We start from the raw sequence: 19,941 nt of genomic DNA, 5'->3' as shown, positions 1-19,941 counted from the left end.
TGTGAACAATCACACCTTCATGCAATTCATCATGCTTGTCTTTTTCATCCAAATCATCATGCAAATCATTATCATTCAAATCATCATGCTTCTCATAATCATGCAAATCCTGTGTGTCATGCTGTGGAGAAAAAGAGACAGAGAGTCTCCTTCTCTTGAATCTTGTCAATCTTGTCCTGCATATTAGCAATGAGAGATGGAGAATGAGCAATGTCCTCTCCATGAATGACAATAGGAGAATCACTTTTGGCATTGAGAGGTATAGTGTTAGTCAGAAAATCCATGAGAGCGTCATTATCACGAAACCATCGAATGTCCAAAATCATACCACATCCTGAGAGAGGAGAAACAACAAATCTTCTAGTGAAAGCAGTCTGTTGAATTGCAAACAACACATCAAGGCATTCCTCTGTGATGAGAGCGTCCATACCGGGACGAAAGCCATAGACCTCGATAGGAGATCTCGGACTAACCTCGAAGCGGGCCTCTCAACAAGAGAGGAACTGATCACATCATGCATACTACCTGGATCAAACAATATGACAAAACGGTGCCCCAACGTACGACCATAACATTTAATGAGAGAATCATCAATGGGAGGGTCCCAAGAAACTTTGGGCACAATCGTGTTATCATTCAATGCATTGACAGATGTAGTGGGTGTTGTGAGTTCTTTAGATTCATTCGACTCAAGCTTAGGACATGTTCGTTTTATGTGACCCTTAATGTGACAATGAAAACAACGACCATCCTTCGAATAAGTGCTTTGTTCTTCCGAAGTGATGTAACCTCCTACAATTCCTTGTGCTACCTTTTCATCAGGAGTAAGCTTAGGTTTAGCAGTTGTGTTAGCCTTACCCTTAGATTCATTGGAAGAATTCTTTGTTGAGATACTGTTGGAAGATTGGTTAGAAAAGTTATCATTCTTACCATTCTTACCGTTCTTACCGTTCTGAGGAGTCTGCGAGGTACTTGTGGAAGTCTTGTTCTCCTTAGGCTTTCCCTTGTTGTGTTTCATCTCCTGCGCGAGAGCAATCGCTACCACCTTGTTGAGATCGATTGGATCAAATACCTCGACATCGTACTTGATATACTCGTCCAATCCAAAGAGAAAAGCCTCTTTCCGCTCATCATCTGACATGCGTAATTGGGTACCTAGCTGTAAAACACGATTAGAAAAAGACATAAGCGGCATACCATTTTGCTTGAGAGTGCGCCAATTGTCCTTCAATCGTGCGAGGTACTGAGGTAGCATAAACCGCGCCTTGAGCTTGTCTTGGAAATCAGCCCAACTAAAAGAGGGGCATGAAAACGTCGGCTGCCTCTAGGTGCACGGCTAGCTGTGCCTCTTGCCATGCGTGGTACCAATTGATGGCATCACCGGCAAGGTACATAGCTGCTGTCAAAACTTTGCTATTTCCTGTCTTCTTAGTTGTCGCAAAATAAGAATTTAATTAATGCAACCAAGAATGAATAACTGTAGCATCCATCTTACCGTCATACTTACTGAAAATCAACTTTTTTGTAACTGGATGGTTGGAATCCGCATCGTGGCTTGCGCCACTTGACGAACTTCCACGATCTTTGGGTGATTCGGTCTTCGAAGCTAGAATGTGGGAAATAAATTCTTAATGACGAATCTCCCTTTGAGCTTCTCGTTCATCGCGCTCGCGTTCGAAAGCAAGTCGATTTTCTTCTTGTTTTGCGGCAAGAGCAAGGCGATTTGCTTCTTGTCTATCCATCATGGCCATCATCTGCTTGACCACTGCCTCCATAGGGTTTGGCGTAGATGGCGAAGGGGGAGGGTTGAAGAGATCATCTCCGGGTGGGGACGAGTCTTCGTCGCCTCTCTCATGCTCATCACCTTATGCGAAGTATCCATTCCGCTTCGGGTGACGACCATGCACTATAGTCTTGGGGTCTTAAGCTCGCGAGGAACTTGGGTCTTGAGGGTCTTGAGGTTCTTGAGGTCCTTGATTCGTGAGAATCTTGGGTTCTTGAGGTTCTTGAGTCTTGAGGGTCTTGGGTTCTTGGGGTTCTTAAGGTTTTCTTTCGCTTGCAAATCGCATTGAGAAGGATCTTCTCTTCACCCGAGTTCTACCCTTTTCTGCGGGCGCATCCCTAGGCGGCCTTGCACTCACACCAAGGTTGCTTTTTCCCACCTCACGTCGATTGGCCGGCCGCTAAGTGCACGGTCCGCTCTCAATGAGTGAAAAGAGACACAAGGGGAGGCTGGACAAGCCCTTCTTTCTTGGGATTCCTGTCACTCTTCAACAAAACACGATTAGGAATCGCCACGCCCAAGTAAACTTGGGTTCGTGCGATCGCAACAAGCAAAAAAAATTCTTGTGGTTTTTGTGGTTCTTTCCTTGAGTAATGCAAAACACTTCCAAAGCTCTGATACCAATGTAAGGTGCAGCGGAATGAATGTTGTATTTTCTGAAGATTAGTGATCTTTATTGCTCAAGGTTCCTTTTAGTTCTTAGGGAAAGAGAGCTTTCCGTCATATGAAGAGTGCTATGATCACGAACAAGTGAGTGGATATTGTGCGTGCAAGTGAATGAGACTGAGAGAAGGAGAGAGAAGAGATACGACACCCAAGAGGTTGTAAAACCCTCCTCCGAAGGTCCCACTCTCGTCGGCGAGAGTGGTCTACTTTGATTGCACAAAGGTGTACAATGCGAATGCAATGGACTGATGCAATGGGACTATGCCGATGACGACGACGGTGGTGACGACGGCGACTTGATGGCTGAAATCTGAGATCTTCTAATCGTTGATTTTCGGGACTGTTTCGGTGGCTGAAAATGACTGTTTTGGCTGCGTTTGTATGGCTGAAAATGGGGGAACATCTGCAACTGACTAGGGGCTGATCTGCTACTGTGTCATAGGCTGAAATCTGCGTGGATCTGATGTGGTTGAAGGCTGAAAACAAAAACGCTGGCTGGTTCTGCCTCTTGCCAAAAACGCTGCCTGTTGGGGACAAAAACGCTAATGGGCTGAATTAGCAAAAACGCTAATGCTCATGAATTCTGGCGATGGATCCACAATCTGCTTTAACGCTAGGGTGTTGAGGGTGAGGGCGAGGACTGCCAGTGAGGAAAAACGCCAGGGGTGGAGTTTTACTACTGGGAACAGAAAACGCTAGAGGTCTTTGGGGGGTACTGCTGAGAAGTTGCCTGTTGAGCGGGAAGCTCCTGCTGCCTCTTCTGCCAAAAAGTGCTAACTTGGGTTTGCTTATATATTGCCCTACCTACTTTTGTTAGAAAGTCACTTAAAAATAATAAGTGAAAATACCCAAAAATAGGAAAATAGGCTAAATGCACCGAAAAATTCCCCTAACTGATGCTAATGGATTCTGATGGGAATTCCGATGATCCTGCTGTGTGCAACCGGAGGATATGCATCTATGCTAAGTGATTGGGCATGCACGGTCTACGAATAGACTCACAAAAGTGCCAGATCACTGCTAATCTAGACTGACTGAACTGACGGGAACCCCGCTATGGTGTAGCTTGTTCATGGACACATAGGGTTGGGATGTGTCACGTGACAATTTGACATGTTAGTGCCATTAATTAACTGTGCAAAAAGACGTAACTCGTTAAGAAAACAAAAGGTCATGGTAGCAAGTAATGACGAAATCGTCGACAAGCAAATATTACATTGGCCATCACTAGCTCTACTTCCAATAATTTTCTTTCTGCTACCAAGTTCACTCGGCTTGCACAATACACTGGCCTCATATAATGGCTGTCGTTCCCCTTTTGCAATAGCATGGCTCCAATGGCATCATCCCCTACTGATGGATTTACATAAAACGCTTGCTTCCAATTAGGAGCCTGCATGGCTGACAACCCCCCTACACCTCTTTCACCTCTTGAAACACTTCTTCACACTTGTCATCCCATTGCAATGGATCATGCTTTGCTACTTGTAATGGATAAAGTAGATGTGAAGACGATGGAATAAACCGCGCCATGTACTTCACTTTGTGTATAAAGGTTGCCAATTGTTTCGTACTCATAGGTGATGGAAGAAGAATAATAGACTTAACCTTGTCGGATCAGCCTCAATGCCATTTTCTGACACCATATGGCCCAATAACTTCACCCTTGGCTGTGCTAGATGACATTTCTTTGGATTTAGTTGTCCTCCACATTCATCATATCGAGCCAATACCATCTGCAGCTTCTCATGGTGTTCAGCCCTACTGCTGTAGACACAGAAGTCGTCCATAGAAGCTTTAACACAACTACCAATAAATGGTGCCAATACCCAATTTGCTCTCTCTTGATAGAAAGATGGTCCATTTGTTAACCCAAATGGCAATACCGTGTAACAATAACAACCACATGGCGTAATGAAAGTTGTCTTTGTTCGGTCTTTAAGAGCAATCTTCAATTGAATAGCTTGAAAAACCATCACACACACTATACCTCTCATAACCTGCCACTAAATCCAAGATCATATCAATGAATGGAAGAGGGTATGGGTTCTTCTTGGTGGCTGCGTTTAAGGGTTTAAAATCTACAGAAAGCCTCCACTTTCCATCCTTCTTTGGGCTGACTACTACTGGACTCACCCATTTTGTGGTCTCCACTCGGACTATGAACCCTGCCTGCAATAACTTGTCCACCTCTTCTCGCAAGGATTCCATTTGCTCTTGACCCATCCTTCTTAGCCTTTGTCGCACTGGCTTAGCACCTTCTTTCAGCTCTATACGCATCTCTTCTCCTTTGAACCCTCTAATCTCTTCATATGAAGTAATGAACAAATCAGAAAAACTAGCCAGCATGTGCAAATATATCTCCTTCTCCATAGCTGAGAGGTTTCCACTGATCATTTGTGTCATCAATTCCTTCTTCTTTGACAATTCGACCTTGGTTTGCATCAGCCCTTCAATCACTTCATAAGGCCCTTCACTTTCATCTTCAATCTCATTTGCAAATGCAACTAAATCAGACTCATGGATTTCTTTCTCCATCAGAAGAAATGCAACATCAACATCCTCATCACTGTTGGTAGTACTATCACTGTCCTTGTCAATCATTGTGGAATAGTCCTCATTACTAGACTCTTCCTCATCTTCATAAAGCTCCTCCAATACTTTCCTTGTGTCCATATTATATAGCTTCTTGGCACTTGTCTTTCCATAGAGGCTAATCGTACCACGTCTCCAATCTTGAACAGCTCCCACTGCACGTAACTATGGTCTCCCTAGTATAATAGAATATGCTCCCAACCCCGCTGGCATCACATGAAAATCAACCACCGCCTTTGCATCATACACCTCCACTTCTAAGCTCTCTACAACACCCAAACATTTTACTTTTTGATGGTTTGCCAACCTGATCCGAAAGCCTGACACCCCAGTCATTGTAAAACCCATCTTCTCAAAGCATGAATGTGCTATGACACATATTTGAACTCCACCGTCAGCATAACCTTGTCCCAGATTTTTTCTTTTGTGCCACACATCTACACAAATGTCTGGTAACTCATCCATCGCCAAGACCTTCACTGAACCTCTCTCTGGTTCTTTCTCCATTGGGTTAACCATCCTCTTCCACTGTCGCTTTAGCTTAGGCACCATCTCTATAAGCTGCCCAAAAGTAACATATGATTTTCTGCTTGTCAGATCCTCCTTCAAGTCATAGCTTAATTGCCCATCCCCTAGTGGAAAATCTGAAACATGAAACTTGCGACGAGCCCTTCTTTTCCTCTTGGCCTTGACATCCTCGCCTTCATGGCTCTTTCTCTTCTTCTTGCTAGGACCTGGGGCACTTCTTCCTTCCTTATCCTGTGAGGTCCTCTTCCCAATAGGCATCACTAATGTATCCTCCAGCTTTGCTGCCTTCTCCAAGGTGATTACACTTATCACTTTTATCTTTCCCTTTTCCTCCTGGGTTAATCCACTGGTTCCTTCTCCTCCCTTCATTTCGATGCCATAATCATTTGACCTAGTTAGCACCTGTCTTGGCAATGGATACATGTCTTCCCCCATCCTTGGTGGCTTATCACATTGTGGAGTGATGTGGCCAAACTCTCCGCAATTATAACACGTGGACGTCTGCCTCCAGACTCTACCATTGCTTTGTCCAACACCATTCCTAGGTCTTTCTTCACCTCCTGGCTGATTTGCAAACCTCCCCCGACCTCGATTATTTCCCACGTTACCTAGCATGTTTAGGCTGAGATTCTTCATTAAATCTACCACTTGCCTCATGTCTTGCCTTAGCCCATCATCTTGCACTGCTGTAGTGACCATTGTTGGCATAACTTGCGGAGTAACAGAAACCACTGGTTCATGATGAACCCTTGGCATGCGACCTTGCAAAGAATCCATAGGTTGAAATTCAAACCTCATGGGCAAAGACTCTACTCCTAGCTGACTCATTCTTCTCAGCCTCCACTCTTTGTTCCTCGCTACCTATAGTGCATCTTCATTGTCCTAAGCTTCTTTAGCTCCACTCTCCAACGTATATTCTCCCAAAGACCAGCCAAGAACTTGTCCTTCTTCTTCATGTCAAGTGGGGGTACCTGTGGTGCTAAGGCCTTGCACATCCGCTCCCATGCCATTGAAAGCTTACGTATGTATGCATCTACTGGCTCACCTTCCCTTTGCACCAAACCCTGTACTTCTTGCCACACTTTGTCAAGATCTTCTGTCTTCACAAATTCCACTTCCAATCCATGCCTTAGATTGTCCCAACTTAGTCTCACAGGTGGATCCGCCGCACGCAACTCCTCTTTAAATGCTTTGGACCAAACTCGTGCATCACTCTTCAAACAGATTTGGAGAAGACGTAACATCTGTGCAGGATCGTGAATCTAATTGCTAATGAAGGCAACCTCCATCTTTTCCAAAAAGTCTTCCATATCTTCATCACTTCTTCCATGAAACTCCGGATAAGAGAAAGCCATGGCTACCTAAGTTTTGATGCTTTGAGAACCCCTTCTAACAGACGTGCAAGAACCCAAACTTTTTACTCACTCAATTCCCAGAAACTTCAATGAAGCTCGTCTTTAGATAAGGACAAACATGCACATCAAATGAGTTTTCATAGTTAATCATCGGAATTATAACAGGCAAAGGGGATTCCAGTATCTCTCTTAATCTTCTTGGCTCGAACATAAAGACTATGCGCCGCTCGAAAAAAATCTTCCTGGACATGTTAACATTTATTTGATTCTTTGTGCAAAATGAAAAGAAGTGAACTGAGGTCCGTTTTGATCATCCATTAAAGCCAACCATGCAGCTCCCAAGAAGGCACACCTTACTTATCCTCTGATTTTGCCAGAATCTCAACAGCATAACAACATAAATGGCTCAAAAGACCCAAAAACCAGCCATCACAACTTGAAAAAATTTTGATAGAGTTTCCCCATAAGTAGAGCAGTAAGAACCCAAAATATAGACTGTATATGAAACCGGCCTGTTCAATCCAAAAAGGGCGGTAGACTTTACTTTAAACCTTGATTTAGCTTTCACCCATTATTAGTCGTCTATTTTACCTGTACTTTCAAGACACAACAAAGGGGAGAGGGATACAGGCTGCTAGATTGCACCTGTATGAGTAGACAGACACCAGATTGGCCCCTAACTTAGGCGCCCCTTTCGGTATTTCTTTATTGTTCAAAAGAGGGAATAAACGTTGTGGTTCCTACAAGCTGCCCCGCACAAACTCGGCTGAATTTCCACTGTTCCAGCCCGATTTCGGCAGCATAACTATACTAGAACCCTTCACAGTCAGTATTCCCACGCATTGAATGACTTTCCCGACGCATACGGGCACTTTGCAAAACCTGGCGAGAATCTGCAGCACGCTGAATTCTCTGTTTTCAGCCCTGAAAATGCGCCAGATCACCTGTACAGCGGTCCCCTTGCGTCCCCGAACCTCCTGGGGGTATTAGGGTCCGTTTAGGGCCAAAACCCTAAACCTGCAAAAATACACAGCAGGCTGTAATTCACTGTTTCGGGCTCCGTTTCGCGTGCCGGTCGCATCCGTAGCAAGTCCTCGAGCTCCCGCACCTGTAGGGCTACTTGCCCTTTGAATCGGACGAGATTTCTGGCGTGAAACCTCTCCGAATTCACCTGTACCTGCGGGGGGATTAGCCGCTAGCTAATCCAGTACCTGTGCAAGAGGCTCTTGCCTCGGCAATCGCGCATGAACCCACACAACTGTACATTGGTCAAATGAAGAGCCCACTAGAGGGGCATAACATACTGCCAAAGGGGAGAGAGAGGGCAGTGCGTAGCGTGTAGGGCATCACTCCTGGCACCGCACTGTGCATAAGAGGGAAAGCAAGCACTCCATAGCTCTTAACCTGTGACAGAGACTTGCAAAATGAGCCTCCCAGCTATAAATCACGTTTTTGCCTTCTCTATAAGTAGTAAACTGGCCTCAGAGTGCCAAGTGTCACTCATTTGTGCATTTTCCCGCTTTAGACCCTCGGGTCTAAAAATATCTCACCTGCAACCTCTGTTGACTTGGCCACAGAGTAACAAAATGATCCCCATGTCAAACTGCACGTAATGACGCGAAGACATTTTCAGGTCCCAAAATAGCAGTTCCCTACATTTTAGGAGATGCTGCCATTGTATCTTTCTAGGTCATCCGACCCTCTTTGTACACTGCGGCCACATCCAGAACTGAAATGTAGCCTCTGTAGCAAAGGATTCCACTTTGGCTAGTCAATGACCCCACTTGGCTAACCATAGTCCTTGTCCAACCTTAGTGCTCTCTTGCCCTCAGGCCTGGACTCCCTCTGGACAGTTCCACACTAGCTATGCAAATGCAGGGCAGTTAGATTTCCGGAGGGGTGTTTCCAAAAAGTGAAAGTAAATAGATAATAAGAAAGAAATCAACAAAAAGGATAGATAGTAGTCACACGCTGGTGACATACCCCCCTCTTGAAATCTCAAACGTCCTCGTTTGCATCTATGTCATACATGCTTACTGTCAACACTGATGTATTCAACACCTGTCGACACATATACGACACATACATGCTCATTGTCAACCCTGGTGTATTCAACACCTCGTCGACTCATGTATTGCTTGCATGTGAACCCTGTCTCAATGACATAGTGGTAGCTTCGCACTCTGCCATTGCTTTGAGTCACTAACTTTCCAATGACAAAATGGTAGCTGCACATTTTGCCACTGTCTTATAGTACACGTTGGATCCCGTAACACTTTCGAGCATACCCAAACCGACAGTTTAAGAATGCAGTTACACATGTACTCTTCAATAGAAGCAATCACTGTATCCTTGACAAACTGACAAGAAATACTCACTTCTATAGCACTAATCAAACTTTTGGACATTCCATAAGAGCAATTGCCAAACTGACAACCTGTACAGCTCTAACATTCATGTAACAGGTATTTGATTTGAGCTCACTTTAAATACCATGTACATCATTTGTTTCAGAAGCCATTGTCACACTGACAATCCATGTAGCTTTGAAACTCAAGGGGTCAAGGTAGGTTGCAAATCGAAGGCTTCAAGGTAAAGTGATAACACAGTTGGTGACTCTGCAAGTTCACCTTCTTCCATCCACTTAGCATCCATTGGTGGATAGTTTCTGAACTTTACCAAGTAACGCCTAGCAACCTTGCCTTTCACTTTCCTTTCTTTGTGTCCCAAAATCTGTTCCGGGACCAAGATCTCGTCAAGTTCCTCGACTTCCGGCTGATCTTCAGTTGGCATATCTTCTGGCACATCACCCACATAGGGTCTGAGAAGACTCACATGAAACGCATTGTGAATCTTCCAACTGTCAGGCAATTTCAGCCTATATGCAACATCACTGATTATGTCGCATACTTGAAAAGGCCCATAGTAACGCATGCTGAGCTTTGGAAACAGTCTTTCCTTGCCCTTCATCTTCTTTAACCTTGCTTTTTCAAAGCGTAAAAGCACCCAATCACCAAGTGAATATACCACTTCACGACGGTGACGATCAGCTGCTTTCTTTTGTTTTGCCTGAGTCCTTTCTAAGGCCACTTTGACCTTCTTGTACATTTCATCCATGTCCTGAACATACTTATCTGCTTCAAATATCTTGTGCTTTGTATGCAGTATTGGAGGAACTTTCTTGCCACCTTCAACTATCTCAAAAGGTGCCTTGCCAGTTGATGAATGCACTGTATTATTGTATGCATACTCCACCAATGGCAAATACTACTCCCACTTTCCTTTATGCTCTGACACATAGCACTTCAGCAGATCTAGGACAGTAGAATTTGCCTCTTCTGACTGCCCATCTGTTCGAGGATGAAATGACGAAGAGAATTTGAGCGTGGTGCCCATATTCTCAAACAAGCCTCTCCAGAACAAACTTGTCATGCGTGGATCACGGTCGCTAACAATCGACTGTGGCATGCCATGATACTTGAAAATATTGCTCATAAACAAGCGTGCCATCTGATCTGGCTTTATCTTCTTCCTGACAGGAATAAAATGAGCCTGTTTGCTGAATCTGCAAATAATGGTCCAAATACCATCGTTTCCTGTCTGCGTTCTCGGAAGATCAAAGATAAAATCCATAGCAATACTTTCCCATGGTTTATCTGGAATAGGTAGTGGTTGCAATAACCCTGGTGCCTTTTGCCTGTCAAACTTGACCTTTTGGCATATTAGGCATTCTCGCACAAAGGCATCCACATCCCTTCTCAATATAGGCCAATAGAAGAATGTCTCAACCGCTTTAACTGTAGCATCGATACCACGATGCCCTGCATACGGTGGGACATGACTCTCTTCCATAACTTTGCGTCGCAATGGCTTTGTGACACACAATCTGCCATGCATCATCATGAACCCGTCTTTAAGAAGATAGTGTTCATGACGTTGTCCATCCATTAGTTGCTCGAAGACCCTTGCAAAATCTTCATCATTTTCATACTGTTCTCTCATATCATCAAGTTCATGATGATAAGGAATTGACACAGCTGAAATTTGTGGCTTCCTTGACAAGGCATCAGCCACAACGTTCTTCTTTCCTTCCACATGCACAATCTGAAAATGGAACATGGACAAGATATTTGCCCATCGCATATGCTTCTCAGATAACTTTGTCTGTGTCAAGAAGTACCGCAAGGTCTGATGGTCCGTTTGGACAACGAAATCTGCACCTAGCAGGTAGTGTTTCCAACTTAAGAGCGCATGAATCACAGCCAGTAACTCTTTCTCATAGACCTGCATGGTAATCTCTGGCCCTTGCAAAATTCTGCTCTCATAGGCTACTACCCTGCCATCTTGCATTAGCACTGCACCAATGCTACTACCGCAGGCATCACACTGGACCACAAATGACTTCCTAAGATCTGGCAACACAATGACTGGATCTGAAGTCATCTTTTCCTTTAAGAGATTAAAAGCTGAAATCTCTTTCTGTGTCCATCTAAAAGTGACTGCCTTCTTTTGAAGAGCATGTAAAGGTGAAGCAATCTCAGCGAAATTTCGGATAAACCTTCTGTAATAGGAGCATAGTCCCAAAAAGCTTCTGACATCATGCACCGTCTTCAAATTTGGCCATGACTTGATCGCTTCAACTTTTGCAGGATCCATTCTGACACCATCCTTTGAGACAATGTGTCCCAGAAAGTGAATCTCTTACAGAAAAAACTCACTTTTCTTTGCATTGATGAGCAACCTATGACTGCGTAGCTCTTTGAACACAATGGCCAAGTGATGCCTATGCTCCTCTTCATTCTTTGAGTAGACTATCATGTCATCAAAGAATGTACCAACAAACTGCTGGTGTGGACGGAAAATTCTGTCCATCATCCTATTGAACGTAGCAGGAGCATTTGTGAGACCAAAGGGCATCACTAAAAATTCGTAAAGGCCAAACGTCGTTCTAAAAGCAGTCTTGTGCACATCCTCTGATCTAATGTGGATCTGATGGTACCCACTCTTTAGATCTATCCTGCTAAACATAGCTGCTCCTAATTTGTCCATAATATCATCAATTCTAGGTATAGGGAACCTATTCTTGATGGTATTCTTGTTCAGTGCACGGTAGTCGATGCACATACGCCATGAGCCATCCTTTTTCTGCACCAACAACACTGGAGAACAGAATGGAGATGAACTGGTCTGAATCAGCCCCTTTTCTAACAACTCCTGTACTTGGCCCATTATCTCTTTCTGCTGAGCCGCACTAACCCTGTACGGAGGCTTATTTGGTGGGCTACTGCCTGGCACCAAATCTATCGCATGGTCCTCGGGTCTCTCTGGCGGTAATTGAGACGGTAATGAATCGGAAAAGCAATCACTATATTGTTGTAAAAACATTGACCTTTCTTTATCAAGCACAGATAAATTTGATTCATCACAATCTTCTCCCTTGAGCAAACCATTGCCAGTGTTTGCTACCTCGATGAGCTGCGTCAAAGTAGTGACTTTGGTCTTCGTGCAGTATTTTCTCAATCCTTTGGGTAGGCCACAACAGTATTTTTCAATCTGTTCTGTCAATGGCACACACCTATAGGAAGTTACTGGAGGTAGAGCTTTCCAAAACTTCCGATTGTAATCATCCAGATTTCTGCAAGTGGCAGCATTTAGCTGGTGCCATTCTGTCATGACATCTGCTTCAAAGTCATCAGATAACCATGCTGCTGCAAAAATCTGCTTGAAGTAAATCCATGTGGACGGAGCTTGCCCTTGAAGCAATAAAGTTGTCCACCATTGTCTCGCATTCCCTGTCAAGAAAGTGGCTGCCTTGCGGACCTTTGAAGCCTCTGTAAAGTTTTCCCCTGCATAGGCTTTGTCAAACTGCTGGAGGAATGAGAGAGCCTTCTTCTTGTCATCAAACCCTGTAAAGGTCGTGAATGACACACCTTTGCCACCTTCTTTGTACGGAGTTGGCCTCTCCAACGGCGTTAAATTGTCATATGGAAGTGACTGAAACATGGGAACACTATTAGGGTTCATCTGTGTTCCTTGGCCGCTATTAACTTGACCTGGAAATGCCATATTTGGCTGCTGATTTGTAATTCCAGCCATACCAAAATTTGCCTGTGGCATCCCAAATTGGCCCTGAGTGCTCTACAACCCCGGTTGCATACCCATGACACTGTACATGGGGTTAGGCATCATCGTTTGAGCACCGCCAAACACTGTTCCTGGCGTGTAAAACTGATTTCCAGGTGCATGACCAACCATGCTCTGGAATACGGATCCACCTCCAAAATAGCCAGGGTGTACTGAAGGTGGTGGGAAGACCTGTTGCATAGCCTGTAAGTTGCTTCCCTGCCCATTAGAACCAGCTATAGGCTGCTGAAAGGTGGCGGGCTGAACTGGTACAGCTTGAAAGACTGGCATCTCAGCCACCTGTTCTTGCACCTTAGGCACAGGTTGTGGAGACTGCATGTTCTCCGTCAAGTGTACAGGTGTTTCCATTGACTGTGCGGTATGAATCACCTGTGCTCGAGCCTTAACAGGCTTTTGAATATGATCCAGAGACCCAACTTGCTGAGACGGAACAGGAGGTTGCAGAAAGGCTAAAAACCTCGGATTCTGCATTACTTGTGTAAACATAGCCACAGCAGTAGCCAACTGGGTCCTGAATATATCATCATCAGTCTGTGGTGGTCTTGAGGACTCACCCACTTCATGTGTCTGTTGACCCTGTGAAGAGAAAACCTCTTCAGTCACATCATCTGGTCTGTCAACCATAATTGCAATTCCCTGTGTCTAGTCTATGATCCCCTGTGTCTTCAAGCCCAAAACTGACCAAGGCTCACTTCTATGGGAAAAAGTGATTTAATCCCGTCGATGGAACCATGAAACCGGCCTGTTCAATCCAAAAAGGGCGGTAGACTTTACTTTGAACCTTGATTTAGCTTTCACCCATTATTAGTCGTCTATTTTACTTGTACTTTCAAGACACAACAAAGGGGAGAGGGATACAGGCTGCTAGATTGCACCTGTATGAGTAGACAGACACCAGATTGGCCCCTAACTTAGGCGCCCCTTTCGGTATTTCTTTATTGTTCAAAAGAGGGAATAAACGTTGTGGTTCCTACAAGCTGCCCCGCACAAACTCGGCTGAATTTCCACTGTTCCAGCCCGATTTCGACAACATAACTGTACTAGAACCCTTCACAGTCAGTATTCCCACGCATTGAATGACTTTCCCGACGCATACGGGCACTTTGCAAAACCTGGAGAGAATCTGCAGCACGCTGAATTCTCTGTTTTCAGCCCTGAAAATGCGCCAGATCACCTGTACAGCGGTCCCCTTGCGTCCCCGAACCTCCTGGGGGTATTAGGGTCCGTTTAGGGCCAAAACCCTAAACCTACAAAAATACACAGCAGGCTGTAATTCACTGTTTCGGGCTCCGTTTCGCGTGCCGGTCGCATCCGTAGCAAGTCCTCGAGCTCCCGCACCTGTAGGGCTACTTGCCCTTTGAATCGGACGAGATTTCTGGCGTGAAACCTCTCCGAATTCACCTGTACCTGCGGGGGGATTAGCCGCTAGCTAATCCAGTACCTGTGCAAGAGGCTCTTGCCTCGGCAATCGCGCATGAACCCACACAACTGTACATTGGTCAAATGAAGAGCCCACTAGAGGGGCATAACATACTGCCAAAGGGGAGAGAGAGGGCAGTGCGTAGCGTGCAGGGCATCACTCCTGGCACCGCACTATGCATAAGAGGGAAAGCAAGCACTCCATAGCTCTTAACCTGTGACAGAGACTTGCAAAATGAGCCTCCCAGCTATAAATCACGTTTTTGCCTTCTCTATAAGTAGTAAACTGGCCTCAGAGTGCCAAGTGTCACTCATTTGTGCATTTTCCCGCTTTAGACCCTCGGGTCTAAAAATATCTCACCTGCAACCTCTGTTGACTTGGCCACAGAGTAACAAAATGATCCCCATGTCAAACTGCACGTAATGACGCGAAGACATTTTCAGGTCCCAAAATAGCAGTTCCCTACATTTTAGGAGATGCTGCCATTGTATCTTTCTAGGTCATCCGACCCTCTTTGTACACTGCGGCCACATCCAGAACTGAAATGTAGCCTCTGTAGCAAAGGATTCCACTTTGGCTAGTCAATGACCCCACTTGGCTAACCATAGTCCTTGTCCAACCTTAGTGCTCTCTTGCCCTCAGGCCTGGACTCCCTCTGGACAGTTCCACACTAGCTATGCAAATGCAGGGCAGTTAGATTTCCGGAGGGGTGTTTCCAAAAAGTGAAAGTAAATAGATAATAAGAAAGAAATCAACAAAAAGGATAGATAGTAGTCACACGCTGGTGACAGTATATGTATGCATAACCTGCCAACAATAAAACCCGAGCATCAAGTAGGAATCACTAGTATATAGCATATGGCGAGGTCACGAAAAGGGTGCTCCAGCTACCTATATCACCGAAAGGATCTCACATTTGAGAATCCCCTAGCTCAATAAAACCTCACGCTATCGACCCTCTCACGAAAGCTTATACAAATCTCGTATAGTCAAGTCTCAGAAATGGCTGGGACTGCCAAATAAAACCAAGTATGGCTCCACAAAGGCGTACAATGACAGTATCCACAAGTAACGTACAATACAAGACAATGCGCTCAAACAAGTACCAAATGATACATACCCACGGCAACTGCAAGTGACTTCCACTTGCCAATATATCACTCTACTCCAACTACTTGTACCTGTGTGAATCACATGTACCTGTAACCTGTAATCTGTAATCTGCAACCTGTAATCCCGAAGCTGAAGGTACTCGAAAAAGATCCTTTGTGGAGACACCAAAAGAATGCGAGCGGGATAGAAACACGCAACGCCTCTATAATGACCCGACACACACTCTTGCGATGATACACACACACTATGGGGCACCACTCGGCTTACACAACCCACCTGGCCGAGACAGGGAACACACTGATGGAGTGAGAGGAGAGACTGTCCGTTTGCCCACTCAACACAGAGCTACACACACACACCCAAAAAACTCAACTCAAAAGAGGAAGATTTCTGATGATTAGATACAATTGAGCTTTGGCCAACACCAATGGGACAAATAGCTCACACGATATGGATGAAATATGCCAGATACAATCACAAAATGGAGCAGAGGCTTCGCTCACAGGAGAAACTTACACAACCAAAACAACAGAAAAACAGTGAGGAATTTGGCAAAATGGACAGCGCCATTGCGTCCGGAACGGCACAAAACCCCAGTCTACAATATCAAAGCGCTCAAATCCAACCTCGGATGAGCAGTTTATGGCCAAAACAAGCTCCAAAAACAGCAAAAACTCAATTGCGGCTGTTCCTCCTCCTCTCTTTACGTTTTTTCTGGTCTTCTCTCCGGTTTTTCAGTGTCAACACTTCACTTTATCCCTTGGGCACCTTTGGCCTTTTGATTGACCTCAAACGGACCCCGAACAAGCCAAAAACTGGCCACGCAGTGCATTTTTGTCACTCTTGTACATCCATCCGCACACCTGGCACTCAACTTTTTCCAAAATAATGCATTCCGCAAACACGTGAAGTGGCCCCCAAATATAGACCTCATGACGACCTTTTTGCATAATTATCACAAAAAAACACCCAGGTTGTGTCCGTACTTATCCACATGCAAGTATTGACCCCATTCAACCTCTTGACGCCACTGGATGCCATCTGACGCACCTGCTTACCTCATGTCGTCGACCCGCGGATAGCTTCCTCAAGAAGTTTTACGCGCTATCAACTCCTCATTATTATAGAAAAAACACACTGGTACTGGTGATAATGAAAATCGATGTACTATGTACACGTTGTCCTACCTGTACACATGTGGGCCCCACGCAACCACCTGGCTCTAGAAAATGGGCAATCCTTTATTCGATGCACCATGCATGTGTATATACATATATGCAATCACTTCTTCCAAAAAACTCCTAACACCGGTATTTCTTTATTGCTTGCCGATCGAAAAGATACAACTCCCAAGGGTCCAACTCTCCAAGAGTCTGTGTCCCGATGCTCTCGTAGAGTGGCCCCAAGGGTGCTTATTAACAATACAAGGGATGCCCAAAAGCTTTAAAGCTTCACATCTAAAAGCATTGATCCCCCAAAAGCATTAACCCAAGAACCAACGCAAATCTGCATGTCCATACAGTTGCTACCACGTTAGCACTTATCCGCGTTTTTCGGGTATGTCGTACAGTTGCCATGGTCAACACTAGGTTCCACATTTTTGAGGTTAGCCTACCAAATCATCAGTCTTGCGCCGAAATCAAATAGGGTCTAAAGTTTAAACCCTTCGATTGGTGCTCCATAAGTTGGTCAACGGTTAGGTTTTGAATGAAATCCCTGATCCTCTTTTATCTTCATGCCGCATCACTTATTTGTGACAATTAATATCTTGTTTCTTTTTTTTCTGCCATACTCGATTGTGAGTGGATGTATTATATTAACCCAAAAAGAAACGTACAATTATCCTCAAGCACATTAGGTACCTTAAGGGGTCACACACACGTTTCAGAAACTACACAACCTCTTACCACCGAGAGCTATAGCCATGATCACTTCCCTGCTTTCTTGAATAATCTCTTTGAAACCGGCCTCTCGTAGCTGGGCAGTGTTGGAACTAGTAAAGGGATCCTCACTAGACGCTTTGCACCCTGAGAGAGCCTATTCCTCTAGTTAATATCTTGACCCCAGTAAGAATAGCTCCCCATACGACCTTGTGTAGGAAGATCTTTATAGATGGGGGCCACTGAGGGTCCCATATGTTGCTTGCTACGGACGCCCATCTCTGGATTCTCGCCAATGCTTTCGCCACTGCTTATTGAGTGGGGAGAACCAATTTGATTTGAGCATAAGTTTGCAGTAGACTTCCTTTGTTTGCGGTTTGGTGAGGTTCTTGTCCTCAAGCAGTGCCAAGCTCTCCAATCAAGATCAGCCTCACAAATTGGCATAAGCACATTGCCAAGACCTTGGACGACTCAATTGACCAATAGTCATTCAGTTCCGTTGAGATTATACTCGGTAGCCAGCTAATCTTCTTCTTTCCATCTTGTATTGTCTCCATCCTAAAAGTGGGTCAAGTGCATGAGTCCTTTGTTATTGACTTTTCTAGCACCTTCTCTCTAGAATGGATTTGACGAATCACTTCCCACTTGTGAGAGCAAGGGGACCGGTGTGTTATGGAGGTTTTTGAAATATCTGGTTGCCTCTCCCCGTTCTAGTGTCTCGGATACTTTGATGCATTTACATACTAGCTCACCCATGATGCCACCCAGTTTCATGTTTGCCCATTGAGTTGCCAGCAGTTTGTCGTGGACCCTGACCTTCTGTGCATAAGATATTAGCCCGCATGGAGAAGGCCATTGATCATGCGGGCTAATATCTTATACAAGAAGATACGAGAGTGATCAGCCTCCACTGTCAGAGGGACAATGGATCTCCACCTTTCTGTATAAGTGAAGTGAGCCCCATTTGGAGGCCGAAGCTTCAACTTTTATTGATAAGGAGCATATAATGTCCATATAGACTTTGGCATCCAAGTTCCAAATTCCAATGTCCCAACTATGTAATCTTGAAGCTCATGGAGTTTGAAGTTAGGAGTCCGGAATTTGGAAGGGAAAGAAAAAATTGTGTAGGGCAAGTTCAACAAGGCGTCTCGAGACAGACGTTGGCACCGCCTTTCACTCCGAATGAAGAAAGAGAGAGAAAGAGAAGGCGTGGAGAGAGAATGAAACGAAGCAAAAGAGTGACTGTAGATTAAAGAGGGAAAAATAAAACATACCTTCCAAACATTGGAAGGGTGCTCCGATGTACACGGGCTGAAATTCCCTCACATTTAACCTCCCTTTCTGCCGAAAGGGAGTGCCAAGAAAATTCCCTTGGCAAGTTAAGTACAAGGAAACCTTGTAAAAATAAGGGCCGACCACGTTAAAAAAAATAAATTATGCAATAATATTGAATATTTGAAGCTTGCATTGAACTAGTGAAGTATGTGTGAACCAGTGAAGTATACTAGCATTGTTGAGAAATTATAACTTATGGAGACAGTCTGCATAAAGAAATTAGACGCATTTGTAAGGGTACAAAAACAATACAGTGCAGTCAATTTGAATTTTTTTTTCAACTAGCATTACCGAAATAATTTGAGAGAAAAGAAGGGGGACATGGACCCATGATATGGAATTATGAACTGACCTTAGCAACGAGGTGAATGGTACGGAAGAACAGGAGACGGATGTGGGGCTTTCGAAGAGGCACTCGTTTTACACGTGAGAGGAGTTGAATCATCCAGAAGGAGAGATCAATGGCCAGTAGTTTTCCGCGAAGGGAGTCCAAGCTCTCATGCCGAGCCACAGGCTTCAGCACATCCCAGAATCCTCTGCTCACCCCCATCTCCTCTCTCTCTCTCTCTCTCTCTCTCTCTCTCTCTGTCTGTGTGCGTTTGCCCGTGTTGATGATTTGGGCACTCGCCAAAGCGGCCAAACCACTAGGTCGTTGGCTTCTTCGTGGGCGCACTCAGCGAGTCAGCACACTTCCCGGCACTCTGGTCCGACTAGCTGCTTGTGCATTATTACTATCTTTAGAAAGTCCCCTGCATGAAAACAGCCAACGTTCACTTTAAGAACTCGGGAGTGGGGACGAGGATGTCTGGTCTCCTTATTAAAGCACAACAGGTCTCAACTCACTCCCCTTCCTCTTTTTGGCCCGCCCTAAGGGCTAAGGGCCTAAGGCCTAGCCCATTGATGTGTGGAACTAATGAAAAAGGAGAGGTTGTTTCTAAAAAATGTGTAATTTTATGATTGGTTGGTTGCAAGAGCAAACACTCATTACAGAGATAGGCTTTGAAAGACACTCATTACAAGGATCAAAGACTGTCTAGGTTGTTGTAGGTTGAATAATGAATCATGATGGTTTATTGCTCACTTCTATTACCTTTGTGCACTAGAAGGCTAATGTATAAGAGT

At 44.7% G+C, this 19,941-nt stretch overlaps 1 protein-coding gene across 2 annotated transcripts in view; it reads right to left on the bottom strand.

The window, feature by feature from the left end:
* The window catches only part of LOC147458006 (5'-3' exonuclease family protein), a 45,763-nt gene extending 26,106 nt beyond the window's left edge, over window positions 1-19,657 (bottom strand). For both annotated transcript variants that reach the window (XM_086512757.1, XM_086512758.1), the window contains exon 1: window positions 19,172-19,657. In XM_086512757.1, coding sequence (XP_086368883.1) covers window positions 19,172-19,369 — 198 coding nt within the window. In that variant the 5' untranslated portion in view covers window positions 19,370-19,657. The remainder of the gene's footprint in view (window positions 1-19,171) is intronic.
* Between the last annotated feature and the right edge of the window lie 284 nt (window positions 19,658-19,941).

Source organism: Adiantum capillus-veneris, chromosome 5 (genome assembly GCF_014529385.1).
Source record: "Adiantum capillus-veneris isolate H3 chromosome 5, ASM1452938v2, whole genome shotgun sequence".
Classification (NCBI taxonomy): domain Eukaryota; kingdom Viridiplantae; phylum Streptophyta; class Polypodiopsida; order Polypodiales; family Pteridaceae; genus Adiantum; species Adiantum capillus-veneris.
The sequence above is the reverse complement of the archived record's forward strand: the minus strand, read 5'-3'. Positions and strand labels throughout refer to the sequence as shown.